The sequence below is a fragment of the Cephus cinctus genome, unplaced genomic scaffold (assembly GCF_000341935.2).
Source record: "Cephus cinctus unplaced genomic scaffold, Ccin1 Ccin1_scaffold0068, whole genome shotgun sequence".
Lineage (NCBI taxonomy): Eukaryota > Metazoa > Arthropoda > Insecta > Hymenoptera > Cephidae > Cephus > Cephus cinctus.
The window spans coordinates 230900-254265 of NW_014332811.1; the positions used below are offsets into that span (position 1 = coordinate 230900).

The following is a 23366-nucleotide window of genomic DNA, read 5'->3' on the forward strand; positions in this document are numbered from 1 at the left end:
TTATACCTATATTGCCCAAAAGCAGTCATTTTGACTGCTTCGGAAATTTTAAATAATCAAAGGACTCTTATTATTGAATTGAGTAAAAATCTTATATGACCAGTTCGGGTCTGTATTGAAATATAACATACAAGCACATGATAAATTGTCGATTTGGGCGTATACTTGATAAGTCGCAGTCGCTCAATAAGTGTGCTCAATAATCTTTATGCAGTGATACTTGTTTTAACAAGTTGTTTATTTTATTTCTTTTGCGCCCTAAATTCATGAAAGAAGTGTCGAATAGAAGTATATAACTGTAAATAATATAAAAAATATAAAAAATTAATTTTAAACAAATTTCTTTACACATTAGTTATTCTTTCACAATGCAGTCATTTTGACTGCCTTGGGCAATATAGGTATGTACTAAGTTTCGGTCTTTCTAGTGTTAAGGCAGTATCCTGCTTTAAAAGGGTTCAAAAATCGATTTTTTTTTATTGCCTAAATCTATTCCTAATGTATCCAAGAATATGTATTCAAAGTATAGAGGCTAATTCACAATATTTTCAAATATACAGGAATAAACGCAATGGGGTATGGGCAGCTGGAGCGCGCGCTCCTTTACTTTAAAGCGCGTTTTCTCGAGTTTTCATTTTTACGCTTTTTCTAAACTGGCGGGCGTGATTGCAAGAAAACTAGACGACCAATCAAAACGAACCAAGGCTGGTTAGCTTCAGTTTTGTATTCTCTTCTATTTGAACTAAAAAGATTCATGAAAAAAGTTCGAAACAACTTTTTTAGCAAGTTAAAATGATTTTTTTTTTCACAAAAAACATTTTTTTCAAACTTGAAAAAAATTTTAGATGTCACAATTTTTTGGGTTTTTCTTAGTTTATCTAAAAGAAAAATATATGGAAATTAAAATTTTCTTTGGTTTTTTTGTTTCAAACGAAAATTGCGAGCTCCATCTTTCCCGCTGATTAGAGACTGCAATTGCAAGGTGTTGCACAAATGAGCATAAAAATCTGCTGTGTATGAATATTTTTCGCTCAAACAATTTTTTTAATGTTCAAATATGCAATAAAATAATCTTCTAGGTTAACTACACTTGCTTATTTTTTTCTGTTCTAAAAGAGTTCCCGGAAAAACGCTTTTTTTTAGGCCTCCTAAAGCAGGACACTGCCTTAAGTTAATTCCACAATAAGGGACTCGTCGGACCAATAACAGTAGCAGTGACGTGTAGAACTTGTAGGATTCCTGTGGAATAAATCCATCTCTTTGATGGATCCTTTCGCCTTTTAATTTCCCGTTACCATTAATATAAATGATTAAGTGTTAACAATTGCTTATTATTATCCGTAGAGAATATCTGGCGCTTACAATTCCGCTGCTGACATAAAAACAAAACAGTGCTGTGCGCCGACGCACGCAAAACTATGGGATTCTTATCACAGTTATGTAATATGAATTGTTGTTACACCGCAAGGTACAGAATTAGCAATAGTGTTGATAATCCTGTAGATTTTCGTTCGTATGCTCTAGTAATTTTTAAGTAAACCAACAAAGTTACCATTAAACAACTTATAGCATTCAAGTATATGTGATCCTCATTTACAGTAGTTAGCTTAATAGAAAAAATCTTGGATATATATATCAATTAAATGCATAATGTTAATGAATACTCGAGAGAAACCCTCGGAATAACAATCTCACATTATCACGCCCATTATATGTGGTTCTAATACAATATGCTGCCATTAATCCTTCGAGACTGTAAACAGTACATGATGCAATTGGAAGGACGTGAGATCATTCTGTTAGCTTGTTTTAAAAACGCAATACAACTTTCTAGTTTTATTCTTCTGAAATAACTTTGCATGATCTAAATCTATAAACGGATATTTATCATGGCACATATCGGTACAGATTGTTCATGTTACTGTCAGCTCAATCAATAATTCTTTTGTTCGTTTTATTAAATGTTCAAAAGTCTTATTTTATCTACAATTTTTCGTTAATTACACTTGTTTGCCACTCTAACATGAATATTCTGCCAATCTGTGCCAAATGAAAGTTGTTAACGCCACTGTAGTCGAACTTGTATCCAGTTATTCACAATGAAAAGAAGTGAGAAATTCTTTAAGCTCATTCAACCATCGACAGTGCTATTTATGGAAGTACCGAATGTCATTTATAAGTAGAGAACAAAAACTGTGCGTATACAAGTGGTCGACTAGGATACTAGAATAACATTACAGTTTCACCAGATTTATTTTGTATAAGGACTGTTATAAGAACAAGGCCAGGTATACAAATAGAAAATTTAAGTTGCTTTAATATCACACTCGCACGGCATTCGAGCTTTACTTAAATTTTTTTTATCACAATAATCACCAATCGCTATTTCGATTGTCTCAGTCGTTACTTGTAGTATATATCTTTCAATTATATTAAATCAATTCGTTAGGACAATTACTGTAATATTACTATAGTTTCCAGCATCGACAAATTTCACTTATCTCAGCATTGTCTATTAGTAGTCAAGGCATTTCATCACTCGACCACTAGGGAAGCACTGGCATAACTAACAGAACTATCATTCATGTTAATACATTGACTACTTTGAGCATACTTTAGAAATTTTAGGTTCATCCTTTGGCCGTTGGCATTTCCTTTCAAGCATTGGATAGTCTGTATAACAGAATAAGGTTAAATAATATTTTTGTGAATGTTACAAGCAATTTCATGATATGCTACCTGTAACAAGACTCCAATAGGATGGCGGCCGCATATCGTATTACCATATTTCTTAAGGTAATCAGTGAATGATGGAGAGTTCATAGTTTCAATGATGTTCATACCCTGGGCAAGTAATTGTTGCAAACTATTATTTCCACATTTTTGCATAGTGGTGACAATGTGACTACCATCAATGATACATACCATCTTGTCAAGATTCTGAATAGATCTATGTACAGGACCACATGATCTATCATAATAAGTGTAACGGAATCGTTGACCCCAATGACAAAAATCTGAGGAAATGACGAAGAGACTCTGCGGATCAGCCAGATAAGGGGCTAACAGTCTACCGTATAAAGCTTCTCTATCAGGGCTCAAGGATCCCACTAAAATTGGGACTATAGTAAAGGAATCCTTGAAGCTGTAATAAAGTTCCATTGAATTATCAATGTTAATTATTTAAATAATGTTCTTCAGCATAAAGACTTTGTATAATACATACTCTTCCATTGTTTTGGCAATGAATGGTAGCTGCATCTCGATGCTATGTTCTTCCTCATCCGTAGTCATATCCATCATCTCAAAGTGCCCTGTTTCTTTAAGTTCCCTGTACACTGTTTCACAAGTGTTAAAATATATTAGACTTTGCTAAACAATCACCTCAATAAATATTCTTATATCTTTGTACCTTGTTTGTCAATATGTAAATCATAAAGTGGGGTTTGATAAATAGAAGCCGAAGAAAGAGCACATCCTGCTAATCTCACATGATGAGATGGCCCTAAAATGAATATTCTGCGGCTGCACAACCGCGTACAAATTTGTCATATGAAAATTACGCAGTCTTAATATTTATAAGATTTTTAACGTATTGTAAATTTGTATACTGACTGTCACAAACTTACACGACAATTGGGCTTATTTGGCGATACGCGAAGCTGGCACATTCTCCACAGTAGCTGTACCCGGCGTGACTGGAATGTTTTATTTTTATTTATTTTGTAAAAATCAAAATAGCTTGAGTCTAACACATTGCTTGTATTACTAACGGCGAAATAATCGCCCTAGCTGGGCCATGCGATAACTCTGCTTCTTCTAACCAGTCTTCCAGTTGCTTATTTAACTCCGACCCTGTAACCAAACAATTGTATATTTATACAATGCGTTTACCATGTACATTGATTTTAATTATGACAAAAATTAGTCCTCTGTTTGCGCCTAAAGGTGCGTTCCACTGATCGCCCGCAACGCTCCCAACATCGTTGAGTCTTTAAATATTAAATGTATTGGATAGAGAAACAACGATGTTGCAAGCGTTGCGGGCGATAAGTGGAACGCACTCTAATTATACTTAGAATCATGACCAAAAAACAGTGCGTTTAATTGGCTACCGTCTGACTCACATCGCGACACATCTGTCAGAAAACAATGGCGCAAAGAGCCAGACCATCTGTTGTGAACATGTATGGTTACTTTAAACCATAATCCTAATCTTGTGTCTCTTGATTAATTAATATTCAGATATAACAACATGGAATTGGTACTTATTTTCCTAAATAAAGATATTAACCTTAAGTACATATCATATAATCGCATATTCCAACTAGGGGTGAATGACCCTGGATGATGATTTTGAATAACAAAAGGTTAAGAATTAAATGGAAAATAATACTAATAATATTTTTACCAGAATTCGTGTACCAACTTCCGGCATGAGTTGCTCTTCTAGCTAATGCCATTTTTTTCTTCAATATCGTCAAACCAATAAACTCAGTCGTTAGTGCTTTCTTCTCTCTATTGACGTTGTCGTTGCTGCGACGGCAACTATCAATAAGTTCAATGTATTTTAGAGGAATTTCGGACTGCAGCACGAATGGGAATGCTATTGAATTGATTTGGCCATTACGGTAGTCTCAATATGGGTGATCTAGCTGATTATAAATAATTCGAATTTTAATTTACGCAAAACGTTGGAGCACTTCTTATTCACCGAATACTACAGTTTATTGTTTGATTTGATATTGTTAAGCAATACAACTACAAAAAAAAACTTGTTGACACACTCTGACTCCATAAACTAATATAGCATGGCCTCTAGATAGACCACTCCCTAATTCAAACGTTTCATTTTTTGTATTTTGCATGTGAACGCAGTCGGTAGACGCGAGGATGCTATTGGTTGTGCAAAAAGAACCAGTTGAACAAGAGCCAATGGCATGTTTGATATTACTACTGTGACAATATTTCTTGTATTCGATCTCCTAAGCCGAATTTTCATGTAACTATGTAGAGAATTATTGAATTGTATTTCAATGAGAGGTTTTTGAAGTTACCTAAAGTTTTGTCACTAGTATACAAACTTTGGCGGTTAAATACTTAATATGACGCGAGTAACGAGTGAATTCTGTTCTGGGAGTAATTAATTGAGATTTTTATAGTAAAGCTCTTTAAATTGTTCTTTAGGCACCTCTTAAATAACGTTCTGTCTTTGCAGGGTGTCTTGTATATTCATTGTTCAATGTATTTTTCAATTTCATTCAGAATTACGTGATTTATCTGTACATTTCTGTTTTGATACTCATAGACATTAAAATATGGGTATAACCGGTTTAATACCTTTCTTAGAGAAATCATCTAAACGGTGCAATATTAGTCAATTTGTTGGAAGTACAGTAGCTATTGATTCTTACTGTTGGCTACACAGAGGTGCATTTTCATGTGCTGAAAAACTAGCGTTGGGACAAGAGACTGATGCGTAAGTGTTATCTATTTTAAATGTTTTTATAGTAATTTTGAAAGCATTGTTTCATACATATTCTCAGTTTTGTTAATGATTTATTCTGTAATTCTTCCTAGAATGTGTTTAAAAATTTTATATTCTTTCAGCTATGTCAAATACTGTATGAAATTTATAGACATGTTACTCGCAAATAGAATAAAACCAATACTTGTGTTTGATGGACGTCATTTACCTGCTAAGGCTGAAACCGAAGCAAAGCGAAGAGAGTAATGGAGCAAATTTGTATATCGATTCAAATTAATATTTGACTATAAGTAAATGGGCCATGAATCAAAAATAATTTTTAGATCAAGAGATGCTAATCGTCGCCGAGCAGCTGAGCTGATGCGCATGGGACAAACAGCTGAGGGCAGAAATTTATTAAGGAGATCAATGGACATAACGCACGAAATGGCACTTAATTTAATTATCAGCTGTCAAAGACGGAATATTGATTGTATAGTTGCACCATACGAAGCTGATGCTCAGTTGGCTTATTTAAATTTATCTGGTATTGCAGATGTTGTTATAACAGAGGATAGTGATCTCACATTGTTTGGATGTAAAAAAGTAAGAATCATACTGTTTCTTTTGAAATCAATATAGAACCGACTAATAATATATTAATTATTATAATATAAATATTTCAGATATTTTTTAAAATGGATGTATATGGTAATGGACTTCTTGTACAGCAAGATCGCCTTCATTTATCAATGGGTATACGCATAGAACATTTTGACATGGACAAATTCCGTTACATGGGTATTCTATCGGGTTGTGATTATCTAGCATCATTGCCTGGAATTGGTCTGAACAAAGCTTGTAGATTTATCATTAAAAATACGGACAGTGACATACACAGAGTGAGTTTAACATCTTTTGTTTAGTATATATAAATATTTGGAAACGTAAATGATAATTTACAGGCACTCTGTAGACTTGGCTCGTATCTCAATATGAAAACTCTGGTTGTATCAAAAGAATATCGTGACGCTTTTATGCGAGCACTAATCACATTCAAGCACCAGTTAGTATTTTGTCCTTTGCAAAGGAAGCAGGTGCGGTTGAATCCACCAACTAACGATATTACTCAAGAGCAGCTATATTATGCGGGCAAAGAGGTTGAGGCTGATTTAGCATGGCAATTGGCTCTTGGTAATTGTGATCCTTTCACGTTCAAGAAACTTCACGACTTTGATCCTGACAGTTTACAAACTGAAAGAGTAAGCATAGATCCTTTAGTCGTTTGGCTTTTGTTATTTCTATGTTTCTCCATCAGATTACACGAGGAAAATCAAATTCTTGGAGGACGAACAATATAAGTAAACACGTGAGCATTTGGTCGAAGGAATTTATCGTCAAGGAGAAACAATCAGCGAAGGAGGAAGAGACAATCTCATGGCCAACTACAGCTGGAAAAGTTGTGGTTCTAAAGACAACTGTAAAAAGGAAACACACTGCCATAAAACATGAGAGTCACGGTACAGTATTGTTGTAAAGTTCATAGCAAAGTACAAAGTTTATTATTTATAAAGTAAATTTCTTTTTTTTTAATTTCAGAGGATAAGGAAATGGAGACAGCGGAATTACTTGAGATGTATGGCACTCCTGAGTCTAAAAATGATTCAGAGGAAACAGAGAGCGAAAATAAAACAATGCTAAATCTAGATAGATCTTTTAATGGGAGTGATCAAACTTCACCAGTATTAGTAAGAAGTTCGAATCCTTTTGCTAAGGAAAAAACCAATCAAATCTCACCAAGCACTTTAAACGTTAAACGGAGGCCATTCCGCAGGCGTAATCTTGCGCGTTTTAAACCAACGGTCATTGACTCCGATGTTGTCACAGAGAGTAAATTTTTTCGTGGCTCTATATCGGTAGAAAAATTATCCTGTGATCCAGCAACCACTACTTCTAATGTAATTACAAATGAATACTGCAAAGAACAAATTCACCAAGTCTCCAAGGAAAATAATGAATCAGAATCTGGACTTTTATCAAATATGGATAATGTGTTCGATAAGGTAGTTGTTACACATGCATCTACTGTCATGGATTTTAATCATCAATTGCGACTTCCTATTAGTAAAGATCAAAGCATGGAAGTAACAGAGACAGAAACAACAGAGGAACTGAACTCCATTGTAAATGTTGTATCGAAAGTCCCATTAAAAGAAGTCTGTGACGGTGAAGTCGCTATGAGAAGTTTGAGAAATAATAGTGATGGTAATTTGACTGGAGAGAAGGATGATGATTCCAGAAGCTCGAGTTCTAAATCTGAATTAGATTGTTCGGTGGATTCTACCGATATTACTGATGCGAGGTCCAATTTCTCCCGGTGGGCAAATCCAAAAGCAAATATCGAAATCATAAATCGGATCGAATCGAGTACCTCGTGGAATTCATTGATGGGTTCACGAAGCATCAGCACAAGAAGTCAAAAAACGGTATTTACAAACAATTTTCAGCTTTTTTTTATTGTATCTTGTCTTAACACGTAAAAGATTTTAGAACACCGTGGGAAGAGGTAGAGGAATAAAGCGAACACAGTCTGGAAAGAAAAAAATAACAGATCAGGATCAGCAAACTAATTTAAAAATGTTCGGATTTCAGAAAAAGTATGTTTTTAATATTTGCTATCCTTTTTTGATACTCAAGTACACAAAGTTATGGATATATATATATATACTGTCTTTATTTTTTCAGAACCATTCTAAAGCACTAACAGTGGTATTCAGAAGAGTGAGTTTAAATCATAACATATACTAATTGATGGCAGGACCACCTCTCCATTGAGAAGAACAATTCCTTAATTTTTTGTGGTGTTAATCACCATAAAAAAAATGTGATAACTTATTTTCGAGGATGAGCATAGATAGTTTAACAAGACTCAGGGATAAAATTTTATAATTTGTATTCCTCAGTATCCTAAAAGATATATTTAATTATAAATGCAAGACTGAATTATGATTGACGACTGTATTGTCAATTTAAAATTGTATATCTAGGTACAGTTGCTAATAATTATCATTTTTAGGAATTATTTTTCATATAAACATGATTTTTTTTTAGTATTTTAATTCTTGTGTGTAATATTTAATGCTGCGTATAGTGATATGTATAATATAATGTGCGATAATTGTTCAATTTCTGTTTATAAAATTGTTACAAGGGTAACTGTTCATTTGATTGTTAAGTACATTTTGGATTATCCCGAGTAAGAGTTCATAAGTGTGCTTTTTAGGATATTTTTCATAAAAAGTGGTACAACTAATTTGTATTAAAAATTTAAAATTAATTTTTTTTAAAATAACCACTCAGCCCCCAATTTACACACCGTACAACCCAGTACATCTATACTTCATGAAAATTATGTTTTTACGTATGGCTATCGACTCCTTTCCTTTTAAATTTCGTGCAAAAGTTGGTAATGGTGGATCGCAATTATGTAAGAGAATTGGCTACCGATTTCATGCAAGTAGATGATATAAAGAGTTTATTATCATGTGGAAGACTTACACTTGAAACAAATGCTGCTTAAAGCTAGTCGGACGAGCTAAACGATAAATTATCAACGACTTCTGTCCTAACCAAAACATTTTTCAGTAAAAAAACGGATCTTCCTTCAAACGCCGGTTACTATTGAACGAGGTTAGCGATCGTTCTGTATTTTTGAATCACAAACTTCATATCAATGACTGCAGCTTTAACAATGCTGTTAAAGCAAACACACGTTTCATTGTTACGGCATGTAAAAAGTATTTTAAAACGACATGTACAAACGGGAGAAAATATTAAAACCAAAAAATATGGTGCCACTGTGTTATTGCCGCAAACAAAATTTCCAATGCGACTTAGTGGTAAAAAACGAGTTGATATGGACAATTATTTATTAGAGGTATGTTCATAATATTTCCTGTTGTTATTTTGCTAGTGGCATTTTTCCTTTCATTAATATACTACTTATGATTGTATGCAATACTTGCTATATATTATGTTTTTCAGAAATGTGGATTCTCCGAATTGTATAGTTGGCAAAGAGCCAATTGTAACGGACCTGATTTTGTATTACACGATGGGCCTCCTTATGCGAATGGAGATCCTCACATGGGACATGCTATAAATAAGGTATTAATAAAGTTTCAATCTTCTTTTAATGTCTCTATTGGTAAACTCTTGAACAAATTACGTTTCAACAAAACACTCCAATATTATCATTTTGTAGATCCTGAAAGATATCACTATTCGAAGCAAAGTGATACGTGGTCAAAGAGTGCACTATGTACCAGGATGGGACTGTCATGGTCTCCCAATTGAACTGAAGGCTTTAAACAGCATGGATAATACTGAGAAGAACTTAGCACCACTGCAAATCAGACAGCAGGGTAAGATTACTATGTTGTCTTATATACATGTAAGACAGCATATTCCAATATATTACATTTTACTAAATACAGCAAGTTTGAGAGCTTTTTAAAGCATACCCGTAGTGGTAGGAGATCATTGAAGTAAAAAGATGTCCTATCAATACGGAAACGCTTTGAAAAGTTAATACGCCATTATCATTAATCAATAAAGGTTAGTACTTTCAAGGAAACTTTGGATGATTCAAGCATTTATTTATTTATAATATATAATTACAACATTTTACTTTTTTGAGTTTTATAGATTCAGACCAGCAGTCTTTGTATAGCTTTATTAAGAGCATTGATACCTCTAGCAGTCAGAATGTTAAGGTAACTTCCATCATATTTAGTGCCTGCGATTCCCTTTGAAAATGGAGATTGTTTGTTTGTTTCCAAGTAGTATGTGCCATTTGCACTGAAAGTAAAAAAAATACTTATATCTAATATTCTAGAATGATTATAATTTGGTGGAGCTAAATGAATTCGAGAAAGAACTTACGTATTCTTAAATCCAAAACCCATATGGTCAATTATGTTTGAACATTCAGAGACTTTGTATTGAGTCCAGGAGTCGCAAAGAATAGCAGGGAAGGCAGTGGGATTAGTTACGGACTCAGCGTAAAATTGCCAAGCTCTATTGGTACCGCAGGCAACTGAGGACAGAATTGATAGAGATTATATAATCCAACGTAGGAACAAAAGTATTGTTTTTACAACTTACAACTTTTTAAGTTAAAAGGAAAGTTGCATCCAGGTTGAAGAGGATATCCACTGTTTGGATAGAAATCTGCGGTGCCAGTGGCTACTGCAGCACCCAATACACCAGCATCGGAATGAATAATATCAACAACTTTAGCATCAGTTGCTTCAATGTGGACGGTATCTCCTAAGTAGAAAGCAGGAAGAGCCGGGTCCAGGCCTACGAATTAATATAGATGGTGTAGAAACAATTCTTTAGAGACTCAAGGATAAACTGAAAAAATTATTACCAGTAATTCTCGATATAGGACTGTTGATTGAACGAGCAGCATTAGCAGCAACATGAGGTCCAAGTCCAAAACCAACAATATGGATGGTTGAAATATCAGTACCAGCAGCTTCCAAGCTTTCCAATATGGATCCTAAAGCTTGTCCGACAAGCATAACATTTACAACAATACCGCCTAAATCTACTTTAGCACGTGAGGGATAGTTGAGAGCAAGTATGTTGTGATCAGCACGCCCCAAGTAAGCTAGAATAAGTGGAATTTATTGTACCATCTATTACCGATCTTACAGTCAACTATAGTAAAATTCACAAATACCTTTCACAACTGTCTGTACACTTTCGCTGTCAGCGCTTTCAGTTAGTCCATGAATGTAAATGACAGTAGGAAGTGCGGGATTCCAGCCGAATGAAGTTGTAACTTCAGCTGCATTGTCGTAATTATATTCCACATACGTATCCACATCAGCTCTAGAATTTAATGGAAGATTATTTGTATGATTATCACTGTAACACTTATTGGGATAAATGTTGAATAAGACAATCAACATTGAACAACTGACCCATTATATAAGCGCAGAGTTACTTCTCCATCGGCTAGTTCCTTAACGGCAGCATTGCAGAATGCTACGTAAAGAAGTACGTTTTTCCAAATAATAAAGTGCGAACAATTGTCTTATAATATTGTTTAAAAATTTATATTTTAGTAATAATAGAGTACTTTAAAGATATTGAAATTATTATTTACCTGCTAATGCTATTAGAGCTATATAACCGTATGCCATCGTATTAACGGTTCGGAATAGTATAATATGAATTAGTGTGTTGAATCCTTCTTTTATACCGATTAAACAGCAAATGTGATACAAGGCATATTAAGATAATTCGCCTTAAATCAATAATATGACATGTTATGCTATGCCCCGTGTGACTCATTTAAATATACATAACTGTGCAAACACTGGTTTAATGATCATATAGTTATGGTTAATGTTCTGTAAAACATGATGCAGCGATAATGAAAGACAGGCACTATATTTTGTAGTAAAAATAACTTACGCAATTACCGTAAATCATAATATTTTACATTGTGTTGTAACAACGCATTCGCCTTGGTATTCCTCGTCATGGATATTTTGAGAACATTAAAACCTGACTTCTTTAAGCCGGAAATGGTCTCGTGGTTTTGATCTTCATTTGAAAAGCATTGAGTTGGGGTGTCTGAAACATCCCACGCGCCTATTACCGGGTTAAGAAAATTTTAAATAATTGTATTAAAAATATATATAATGCACAAATTGTATTAATTTTAAGTTTGTAATAATTTAGAGCACACAGTTAAAGAAGAATAGTGTGAGTCTCGATTATGTAAAGAGTATAATTACTTTGAATGCTTGACTCCGATCGCTATTGAGAAACATACCTGTGCTGTTTCTATAAATCTATTTTAGGTACTTCTACAATAGAATATAACTTCCTAAAATTTTGAGTGAGTTGTAATAATGAAGTTATAGTAATGCACTGGATGAATAATTGTATCGATAATATCAGATCCGAGGTTTTTTTATTCTTGTAATTTTATGTTAATAAACGTTGGTACTTTTTGTTTTTCAGCCCGCAACTTTGCCAAGAATGCGATAGTGAAGCAACGCGAAGTTTTTTCCTCGTGGGGTGTTATGGCTGATTGGAAGGAAACTGGCAGTTACTTTACTAACCAGACTTCATATGTAACAAACCAGTTGCGCCTGTTTCAACAATTGTACGAAAAGGGTCTGATTTTTAAGGACTTTAAGCCTGTTCATTGGTCGCCTTCTTCGAGGTATGTTGATCTTATGTGTTCTTTAGGGATCATTGTTTCTCTGGTATCATGAAATTGCATATTCTGCAGAACAGCTTTGGCAGAGGCTGAACTGGAATACAACAATTTCCATAAAAGTACATGTGCTACCGTACGAGTTGCGGTTTGCGATTTGCCTTTGGCATTACAGAGTTTTCAAGGTCGTCGAGTATTCGCTCTCACGTGGACAACGACTCCTTGGACTCTGTTGGCTAATCAGGCTTTGGCGTATCATTCTGATATCAATTATTGCATAGCGGAAGACGCACAAGGAAATCTAAATATTGTTGCTGAAGACCGGCTGAATAGTTTAATTGAAAAAATTGGACCTTTGAAGAAAGTAGCATCCATGACTGGTAAATATTTTCTTATGTAATATAAAAAACTGATTATTTATTCTACTCCAAATAGTTATTACATCTAACGAAATCTTGGTTGTCCTTGTTCAATTGCTTGATAGGGAATGAACTTGCTGGAGCAATGTATCTTCATCCAATATCTGGGAATCCTTTACCATTTTTACATGGAAGTCATGTGACAACTACTCTGGGTACGGGTTTGGTGCACACCGCACCTGCTCATGGCTCAGAAGACTTTTTGGTTGCTTTGGAGAACAATATACCAGTTGTAAGTCTTTTGTTTTAATCCTAAGTAAGGTCAACCGAGTAAATTTTCATATGAAGTGTTTCTTCAGCTAATTTCTTATGTTGCTTGCAACAGATATCTCTTGTGGATGAAAGCGGTCGGTACACCTCAGAAGCTGGAGGGGAATTTGCTGGATTGTTTGTGTTGACCGAAGGTTCCGAAACTGTATTAAAACACATAAGTGATAATGTATTGCATACAGAAATTATCGAGCATAGTTATCCATATGATTGGCGCACGAAGAAGCCTATCATAATGAGAGCCAGTCAGCAATGGTTTATCGATACTGCTGCTATAAAGCAAGATGCTTTGGTAATTGAATGCATTTTTTAAATCTAATTTAAATATATGAGTTTTTATCTGCATTTATCTATTATGTGATAGAATAGTCTGACCGGCGTGAAAATATATCCAGAGGTGAGCAGCCAATCCTCCCGTACAGCGTTGTTAGGTCAAGTTGAAAAGAGACCTTACTGGTGCATTTCTCGACAACGTGTATGGGGCACGCCTATACCAGTCTTGTATAACAAAGATACTGGAGATGTAGTTACGAACAGGTTTGTATTTATCATTCATCTAAGTTCGATAGATACAAATTATCTAAACTTTTTGTGTATTAGAGTTTGGGTTGAGAGACTTTGTAGCTTGATTGAGAAACAAGGACCCGATTGCTGGTGGCAGTTGCCTATTGAGAAACTGGCAGGGCATCAGTTACTGGAAGATTTGAAATTGGATGGTTCTCAATTGGAAAGGGGACAAGTAAGTGTTATTGTTTCTTTACTTATTTATTTTATTATAGTTTTCCTGTTTTGTAACAAAAGTTCAGTTCTTTCCTTTTTATGTAGGATATACTAGATATTTGGTTCGACAGTGGTATTTCTTGGTCCACCGTTTTACCGGAAAAACAAGCTGACCTTTGTTTGGAAGGCATAGATCAGTTGACTGGTTGGTTTCAGTCATCATTGTTAACATCGGTGGCGCTTCAGGGACGTCCGCCATATAAGTATGATTAATTTAATATATCTCGTATTTTTATTTCATCATCCACCCACGAGACTCAGCACAGTTTATTTACTTTAGAGCATTATTTATTCATGGATTCGCTGTGGATGAGAAATCTCATAAAATGTCAAAGTCCATTGGAAATGTTGTGAATCCGGAGGAAGTGACAAGAGGTGGGAAAGACTTGAAGAAAAAACCGGCATTCGGCGTGGATACTTTGAGGTGAGATAACGGAATTGATCTTTTATTCTTGTATAGTACCTAATGCTTGCGAAAAATTTTAAGTAGCTATAATAAAAGACGCATTCGAAGATCCTTTTTTTGAGACAGGTGGTGGGTAGCCAGTCATGGCAGTCAACACAGTCAAGTTCCGGTTGGAAATAATTTACTGAGCGGAAGTGCTGACGATGTTCAAAAGCTTAGGCTAATTTTGCGTTTTCTATTGGCCGCTCTGCATCCGTATACTTCTTCTAGTGCTGTCGAGCCACAATACTTGTATCTGGATAAATTTATGCTAGATCGACTGTACCATTATGATAAAAAGGTCTCTTAATATTTTCTTAGTATTTATTGATATTATTCTTTAATGATTCTTGTTTATTGTATCTGCGTGCAATATTTTAAAAGAGAAGAGGTTAAAGAGAGTGTCGCATATTATTGTTACAGGTAATGAAATTCTACGATGAATATCAGTATCATCATGTTTGTAAGACTATACTACATTTTGTCACCAATGATGTGTCAGCCGTGTTTTGTCACCTGATAAAATATAGACTTTACTGCGAGGCATTGACATCACCTTATCGTGCAGGGACTGTCGATGTAATTGGTGAAATCTTAGCAGTTCTTGCAAGATCAATTGCACCGATTCTGCCACATCTCGCAGAAGAAGTTTGGCTTCATCATCCAGAGAATCTGAGTAGGTTATTAACAATTAAAATGGGTATTGTGATCTAACACTGAAGCTTTTTCAGGTTCGGTACCACTGTTCCACTCTTCACATAAAATACCGGAAAGCTGGAAACAGCCACAAGTGGTGAAAGTTATTGATGCCGCGTTACGCCTCAAGGCTGAGCTCAATAAAGAAAACAAAGTAAACACTTGGCAGTTAGCAGCAACTGCCATTGTTGACTCCAACGATTACTCCTTGTTATCTGTACGTACTATTTTTACTGCTGACTATTATGACTCTTTCACATTTATGAAAACTAAGTTTACACAAATGTTCCAATTAGGTTTTACAGAATGAAAAACAATCCTCAGTATCTGAACTTTGTGACATTTTGCAAGTGTCATCGTTGGTCTTGGTTGAAGGTAAGGAGAAAGGTATAACGGTGGAAACTGAACCGACGAACAAATCACTCTGTCAAAGGTGTAGAAGACATCCCGAATCAGAGCCAGGGGAACCATGTACTCGCTGTGCAAAAATTCTTGCTGTAAATAATGGATTATAAAATCCGGTATTTCTATTACCTATTTTCTCCACAATTTTTGTACTCAGAATTCCGTAAAGTAAAATAGAACAATTATAGTGATACGATCATACATTTTACATCTTATACAACAGTACTATTTAGATGTTAACGTCCTAATACTTTTCTTTTCTTTAAACGTAAACCCTGTTCCTCAAAGCTGGTTTATCAATAATTTTTATTTCTTGCTACAAGTATTTTCTTCTAGTACCTGCAATCATCAGTGCAATTCGCGCTTATAACACAGCATTACAGTTGAAGTAGCAATCCAAATTGCCCCAGTTAACTTCTTTACTGGAAGGTTGAAATTTCAACTACTACATGTGATGCATTTCATTGAATAACGTGAAAGTATACGATGGATGTTACGCTTGCGTGTAATGTGTTTCTTCGCCTCATTTTCCAAGTTGCGAAGAGTAGAGCAGAATTCGAAGAGGAAATGATTCCTGATAACAAAATTATTAAAAATTTTTAAATATAGTTTTTTCTATGCGCCACCTAAGCGGAGGAGCCTCGAACCAGTCTCACGTTTGCAATTGATCGAACGTATACTTACTTTCGAAATTTATTAAAAATATAAAATTGATGCTAAATCAAAATCTCGCAAAATATAGGGAGAGGATAGAAATTGATTTGAAATGGTAAAATGTAAAAAAAAATACGCTCAAATTGAAATATTAATAAATTAAATGCTTGAAATATTAAAATAATTCATTAAATCAATAAAGTTAGATATCAACGCTTCAAAATGAGAAATATATGGCCAAGAATATTCAGAAGTACGGAAAGTTACCGAAAATTGTGTGCCCGCAGGACTCGGTGAGTGGGAGAGCTAGGGAGTGGGGGGCGAGTGCCCAGACTCGGGCGCTCATTCTTCCTCGAGCCGATCTCCTGTACTGGTCTGTTGGAAGCACCCCTCTTATCCATCAAGAGACTCGGTCGAGTCTCGCGCCAAGTACAGGCAACCGGCTGTACAGGGCGCAGCGCGCCGAGACTCTTTACTCGAGTCAACTCCTTATCCCCCAAAAAACACTTACGTGTAAAAAACTACGCCAAGTACAGGATTGCTGTGAATTCCTTTAACAAAAAGTATTGATATCATATTATTGAGGCCAAGTACATAAGTCACTACATGTTTTCCTATTATATGATCTAGCACTGGCCCATCATTTTAATTATATTTTCAATATTTCCTATAACGTGTTCGCTACTTTTTTATGTTACTACTGCGTCCCGTATTTAATTATGATTTAATGGTGATTTAATAATTAATAAAACTTTAGGTGATTCCTTATCGAGTACTACTTGGCGGGTCCATGCCAGGAATTCCAAAGTACTTACTCTTTACACGTGCTCATAGTATTCTAATGCTGTATGTTTGTTATTAAGCTTTTTCCGTGATTATTTTTGACGAGTTATTGTTAATATGCTTTCAATAGAAAATTGGTACTGGTTTTGTACCTAATTTATATCAAGAAATGCACGGACCCGCCAAGTAGTACTCGATAAGGAATCACCTAAAGTTTTATTAATTATTAAATCAACATTAAATCATAATTAAATACGGGAAGCAGTAGTAACATAAAAAAGTAGCAAAAACGTTATAGGAAATATTGAAAATATAATTAAAATAATGGGCCAGTGCTAGATCATATAATAGGAAAACATATAGTGACTTATGTACTTGGCCTCAATAATATAATATCAATACTTTTTGTTAGAGGAATTCACAGCAATCCTATACTTGGCGTAGTTTTTTACACGTAAGTGTTTTTTGGAGGATATCACAAGTTTTTGTTGCTCAATAGGATATATGAAAAAAGTTTTAAACACTGAAATATGTATTGTTAAACAAATATAAAATATAAATACATTGCAATGTCACTAATCAGATAAATATATTGCGTTGTCGAAAATGTTAAAAGCCATATAAATGTAATTTATAAATTGATTTTTCTTAGAAACACAAAAATATATATAAATTTGAAAGGAAAGTATATTCCTAAATGTAGAATAAAATTCATTTAGTCTTAGATACAAGAAACTACGGAGAGAACACCTGGACACCCTGGACTTCCACATCCGACACCTAGTTACAGAAAACTACGGAGAGGAGCATCTGGAAATCCCATATATCTAAAAATTGTCACCTAAAATACGAGGAACTATGTTAAAGCACACACATACACACATACGTACACGCATACACACGCGCTCCAGATGAAAGCCTTAATAATTCTCTACTATTGTGAAAGCAGCCTTATGTCAACTGGAAATTCGGTGTGAACGGTAGCTTCACGTACAAAGTGTATTTGATTGTGTTGTGTATTCGTAAATTACCAACACCATCCAGAGTACAAATAGGTAAAGAAGGCAAAGCAGTCAGCGCCATCTGTTGTGTAAAAAATGCGATGGACGTGCGAAGACGACGACGACGAAGATGCGATGGATGTGTGAAGGCGACGACGACGACGACGGAACTGAAATAAAATCATCTCGCTCGCCATTTCAATACGCCCTGATCTCGTACACTAATCGTATTAAACTTGGTGGGAATCGCTTGAGAACCTTCAATTCCTATAGTGAATGTATCCCCCAAAAAACACTTACGTGTAAAAAACAACGCCAAGTACAGGATTGCTGTGAATTCCTCTAACAAAAACTATTGATATCATATTATTGAGGCCAAGTACATAAGTACTTAGTACTTTGTTTAACAATACAGATTTCAGTGTTTAAAACTTTTTTCATATATCCTATTGAACAACAAAAACTTATGAGATCCCCCAAAAAACACTTACGTGTAAAAAACAACGCCAAGTACAGGATTGCTGTGAATTCCTCTAACAAAAAGTATTGATATCAGATTATTGAGGCCAAGTACATAAGTCACTACATGGTTTCCTGCGACGGCCCTCCGCTCAGGTGGCGCGACGATGCCAAAATAAAATTGGTTTCAAGAAAATCGGCCTGCTAGCAATATCCCTGCTTATTTCTGTATGTGCTGCTATAAATTTAATAACATATTAATCCCCGTTTCTCCTATTACTGGGTCTGAAAATTCCAGAAAACATATAAAACCCTATAAGAGTCTGCAAAACACTCGCTCGCGAGATTTGAGAGATGGGAAGACACGAAACTATACCTACAAAAAATAATTTGCAATAATAAATATTAAATTCCAAATCAAAGCGATGACAGTGGTTGCCTATAAACGAGTGAAGGATCATCAATTTATTTCGTTCTATCACTTATCACACTTGACAGATCGTTTAACAAGGAAGAGTATACAGGTAAACTCATAGGTCCAAAGTAAACAAAATGATTTAATCAAGTGACACTTTCCTGATATAAAATAATAATACCTCATAGCTGCTAAGCCAACCCCTAAAGTACCCCCTGGCTATCATCCACGCATGTGCTTACCCTTATAGCCATATATTTTCCAGTCTTTTTTCTCTCATTTCATCTTTATTACTTTATATTCTCCGTCGCAGTTTTATTCCCACCCATTGCGTCATACGCGCTCGCTGATTCCGCATTTATGTATTCTATTATGCGCTGTAAGCCCATTGCTGCTGCGTTTCTCGCCACGACGATGTTATTGCACGATTTAACATAACAATAAAGCAGGCGCGACTCATTGTTGCACGAAATAATCTTTTCGACCTATATAACCCGTATAGGACCTTAACAAAGTAGGAAAAGATGCCTTTGAATATCCAAAATATCCAAGCTAAAGCTACTAAGGTTCTTTGCAATAGCTCAACGCCATTCCAAATGTCAATATTATAAATAACCTCTCACGTATACACGAATAAGCTTAATATACAATTGATACCGTTACTTGACAGTAACCCAACAAACACAATATTACATGTAACGTTAGCTGCAACGTGTCCTTCTTTTATATAACGTCGATTGGTACATTGAAGTTATATAAGTCTTGAGCAAATAGCAACTAAAATTACATATAATATTATTATATGAGTATTTACCCAAATACAAGGTGACAGTTGCATATGGACAATCTTTTACTGAAGAACCTAAAAATTGATATCCACAAATTATTTTAATACCTGTTACATCCTTGAGTAGGATATTTTAACATTGAGGATATGTAACTGTTACTTTTTGTTTATTGGGACACATATAATTATTGATAACTAAATATTTTTATTTGATCCACTTAATATTTACAGACACTCTGAAGTATTCTTCCTGACGTCTACACCAGGAAGTCCTGATCACAATTGAACAGCATCCCAATGCCAGTTTCCGAAGATTGATCCATAAAAAATCCTTTGGGTACTAACTGACTTGGTGATTGCGATTGGTGATTACCGCAGTTCTGCATCCACGCTGTATTTCCCGTCAATAGGGACTTTTAAGTGCATGGGAAGCGCAGCTAAAAAACAAATGCATAAGGAGTAAGAAAAATAATCAGGTGAATTTTAAAAGCGTTCCACTGGCAAGCACGTGGAATAAATTGGCATGGTAAGCTCGATATACGACGCGATCTCTCCTCTGTCATCAAAAGCTCGGCTTATGAATAAATATGGGACAAGTTTTGCGTATGAATATTTTCCCGGTTCGTACTGGATCATCTAGCACGTCACCGCAGCTCACTACACTCTCGTACTGACTATACCGACTAGCGAGCTACCCTCTGTCATAAAGTCGCCGGAGAGGTAAAGAAAAGAAAAATAAATAAATAGGATCACACGTGAACAGAGGTATTTCCACAGAACGTTAGACCAAATTGAATTTTTAAATGAAAGTCTTAGTTATGCCACGGCCAAATTATAATTAAAATGACAAAAAGTGTAATAGTTTTGTATGGGAATGCGGATAGTGTATAAAATGGTTGACGTGAACTTTCTAAAAGGTCTAAGCTCTCAGTTTTCCTATTACTCTGTGACAAAATGACTGGTGTAAGCTGATAATCAATAAATCTTGAGACCAATTAAACTTATTTTATAAAAATTTCTATCAGATCTGTTTAACCAGATGTTATTGGTCTTATTAATTTATGCTCTTTATTTATAACAGCTACATACTGCTTAATGCTAGAGTTAATAAAGTTATAAGCGAATCATCGATTTGGTTCGATCGTTCCTGGCTCGGAGTACAGTGTCTATCGCGCGTACTCAACTATTAATAGCAGCCTATTTATAAGAATTGCGCAAGTAGAGACTAGGAGGCGCGGGTAAGTTTGCTATGTGAAATTATACCCTTGTTAATTATATATAAAAGTTTATTATCTCTAATAGGATGTACGATGATCCTTTCTTGGCTGCAGGCGAGTGTCACACCCACGGGCACAGCCGTCATCTTCCCACTGATGAGGCATCACGTTAATGATAATTAAGCAATGATTCTTACTTATAAGGTATGTACATTGTATTATTAGGATATTGATGTATTATTTAATTATAAGTACATTTTCTTAAGATTAATTAATGTATATTCTTATAGAGAAATTGTTGTAGCCCAGGCGCCCTCACACACCTGAAACTTTGCTCACCTTTTTGCAATAAAACTCAATTAACGAGTGCACGTATGGCCAGGTCAAAAGCAAATTTCAGGCGTAAGAGTATAGCCCAGGATGATGACTGAAATTTGGTAAAGGTAATAGGAGGATCGTAACAGGAGAGCTAATTGCTAGAGTTACAAGCTAGGATACTACTGAACGTCAGTTATGAGAAACGGTGAGGTGGGGGGTGGGGGACTCTGGTGAACACGGACTGGAATAAGACTTTCCGGATTTTCAGGATCAAAGAAATGAGGTGGAATTATTTGAGCGTCCAAGAAAGGTGCGATAAGCGTGGTCTTGGCGCGTGACGGGAATACCACATCTGGGAAATAACCAGGCTACAATTTGTATGATTCTTGAGAAGAGGGAAAAGACGGTAATGAATATATATATACACATACACAATTCTCTGAAATAGGAAGAGAGTGACTGGGGAGCGAGTGAATGAACAACTGTGGGATTAGCCAAGGAATAATCCCAGAAAAGGACACGAATGAGTGAGGCGAAGTAAGCCGTGGGATATATGTAGGTAAGTATTGACTGGTGGAGAGTAGTAAGAGAGGTAACGGAGAGTGAGAAGAAATTGAAGAAGTAGGATAGGAAATGGAGTAAGAGTGAATAGTGCTAAAGGTGAGAAAGAGAAGAGTTCAAGACAGGGAGCAAGGTTTCCAGCGCCAGAGGATGTTCAGCTGTCTTGTCACCTGGTTCGATCCAAGACTCAGGGACTCAGGGAGACCATTAGGCGACTACTCGTGAGAGACGAAGATAAAAAGTAAAAGCAATGCCAGGAGGTTTAGGAGAAGATGAACATGGCATCCGGTTTAAGAGTCAATGAAGGACCAAGGTCCAATATGTCCAGGATGAGAGGAATGGAGAGCCGTAGAAGACTGTTCCTGGATGAAATTAGCCGGAAATTTTTAGGAGACCCAGTGCCAGGCGAGGAGGAAGTTGTCTTCGTCCTGAACAAAGGAAACATGACTGCGTTACACGTGTTGCGTAGCTGGTGTGACAGCCCCATAAATTGGGTAAGATTTTATGGACGTCCCTTTTGTATCTACCATAGACATTACGTCACGGCTAATTGTAGCAACCATCTCCGAGGTGATCCTTTCGGCAGACTGGCGTCGCGACGTACGTCGACGCTCGGCGTATAATCAGGCTCGCGAACACACCTGAAACTTTGCTCACCCTTGTGCAACCTCACGGGCAGAGCAAGGAGTCAGGCCCATGCGCAAGCCCTTTAAGGAAAAGGATCCCGACGTTCTCCACCGTGACACGGAGACAGCGGAACTGGGAATCCGGCAGACAAAGAGGTTCAAGGAATTTCGAAAATTACCAATAAACTCCCTCATCGATGGATTATCCCATCTCGCAAGGGTATCCAATCCACGTTGACCGTCCGAAGGCCGAGGATCCCATATAACGTTGAAGGGCTGAAACAGAAGAAAAAAAATCATATATACAAAAGCCGCCTGTATTTTTTCCTAATTACCACTACCCCCATAAATGCCCCCTTCAAGTCACTTGATCAGTAGCGTATCGCTAAGATCGCGTAATTGGCTCCATTAAGCGTTCGAAATAGACGCGGCGTAAGATAAAGTTTCAAGGGGAGAGAGAAAAAATATTTAAAAAATAAATAAAATTAATATAAAAACAAAAAGTGAAAATATAAAAGATAGCAAAAAAAAAGAAAATCAAGTACAAGTGCGCGAAGGCCAGGTCGCGTCTCTCAACTCTAATTAGCAGCTTAGCACGCTGGTTATGTAGATCGTAGCTGGGGCTAGTAATAAGGAGAAGACGGCAAAAGCTCAAGCGAACCTACGAGAATCCAGTCTCGCTAAGACATTAATACCAAACATCCAATCTAAGTACAGTTTTAGCCAAGCTTTGCTACGCGGGTCTTCCCGGGGAAGATTTCCTCTCTAAGGTAGTCCCTCCCCTCCCCCCCCCACCCCAATAGTCCTGAGTTTCAGTCGA

General features: G+C 35.9%; 5 protein-coding genes across 9 annotated transcripts; 3 read left to right on the forward strand and 2 right to left on the reverse strand.

The window, feature by feature from the left end:
* Positions 1–303: 303 nt before the first annotated feature.
* Positions 304–4822, reverse strand: LOC107269438 (protein MEMO1). 2 transcript variants are annotated; one of them, XM_015743280.2, is made up of 9 exons: positions 4631–4822; positions 4412–4548; positions 3774–3855; positions 3630–3698; positions 3413–3525; positions 3227–3338; positions 2926–3145; positions 2740–2844; positions 2536–2673 (listed from the first exon to the last, which is right to left on the reverse strand). In XM_015743280.2, the coding sequence occupies exons 2-9, from the start codon at positions 4461–4463 to the stop codon at positions 2536–2538; spliced, it is 891 nt and encodes a 296-aa protein (XP_015598766.1). In that variant the 5' UTR covers positions 4464–4548; positions 4631–4822. The 2 variants fall into 2 exon arrangements, with proteins under 2 accessions (XP_015598775.1, XP_015598766.1); XM_015743289.2 differs by having other exon boundaries at positions 304–2673; positions 4412–4822.
* Positions 4823–4950: 128 nt separating this feature from the next.
* On the forward strand, positions 4951–8315 carry LOC107269453 (exonuclease 1). 3 transcript variants are annotated; one of them, XM_015743324.2, is made up of 10 exons: positions 4954–5139; positions 5219–5479; positions 5611–5730; positions 5812–6073; positions 6154–6369; positions 6433–6729; positions 6786–6987; positions 7067–7953; positions 8018–8124; positions 8213–8315. In XM_015743324.2, exons 2-10 carry the CDS (start codon positions 5319–5321, stop codon positions 8229–8231), a joined length of 2271 nt encoding a protein of 756 aa, XP_015598810.1. In that variant the 5' UTR covers positions 4954–5139; positions 5219–5318; the 3' UTR covers positions 8232–8315. The 3 variants fall into 3 exon arrangements, 2 of the variants coding, with proteins under 2 accessions (XP_015598810.1, XP_015598818.1); XR_003060149.1 differs by having other exon boundaries at positions 4951–5479; positions 8011–8124; XM_015743332.2 differs by lacking the exon at positions 4954–5139 and having other exon boundaries at positions 5341–5479; positions 5611–5746.
* A 92-nt stretch (positions 8316–8407) lies between these two features.
* On the forward strand, positions 8408–15926 carry LOC107269446 (isoleucine--tRNA ligase, mitochondrial). Of its 2 annotated transcripts, XM_015743302.2 has the most exons (16): positions 8408–8514; positions 9113–9404; positions 9512–9634; positions 9732–9891; positions 12512–12716; positions 12786–13090; positions 13195–13361; positions 13455–13691; positions 13764–13936; positions 14000–14138; positions 14225–14382; positions 14460–14603; positions 14712–14925; positions 15048–15300; positions 15356–15537; positions 15617–15926. In XM_015743302.2, the coding sequence occupies exons 2-16, from the start codon at positions 9201–9203 to the stop codon at positions 15833–15835; spliced, it is 2883 nt and encodes a 960-aa protein (XP_015598788.1). In that variant the 5' UTR covers positions 8408–8514; positions 9113–9200; the 3' UTR covers positions 15836–15926. The 2 variants fall into 2 exon arrangements, with proteins under 2 accessions (XP_015598788.1, XP_024942364.1); XM_025086596.1 differs by lacking the exon at positions 8408–8514 and having other exon boundaries at positions 8886–9157.
* On the reverse strand, positions 10105–11802 carry LOC107269469 (pancreatic triacylglycerol lipase). Its single transcript, XM_015743345.2, has 7 exons — positions 11646–11802; positions 11461–11524; positions 11217–11368; positions 10902–11144; positions 10634–10831; positions 10412–10565; positions 10105–10327 (listed from the first exon to the last, which is right to left on the reverse strand). Exons 1-7 carry the CDS (start codon positions 11680–11682, stop codon positions 10177–10179), a joined length of 999 nt encoding a protein of 332 aa, XP_015598831.1. The 5' UTR covers positions 11683–11802; the 3' UTR covers positions 10105–10176.
* A 5854-nt stretch (positions 15927–21780) lies between the features above and the next one.
* LOC112494610 lies at positions 21781–22731 on the forward strand. The gene is made up of 2 exons (XM_025086807.1): positions 21781–22414; positions 22507–22731. Exons 1-2 carry the CDS (start codon positions 22193–22195, stop codon positions 22729–22731), a joined length of 447 nt encoding a protein of 148 aa, XP_024942575.1. The 5' UTR covers positions 21781–22192.
* Positions 22732–23366: the final 635 nt, after the last annotated feature.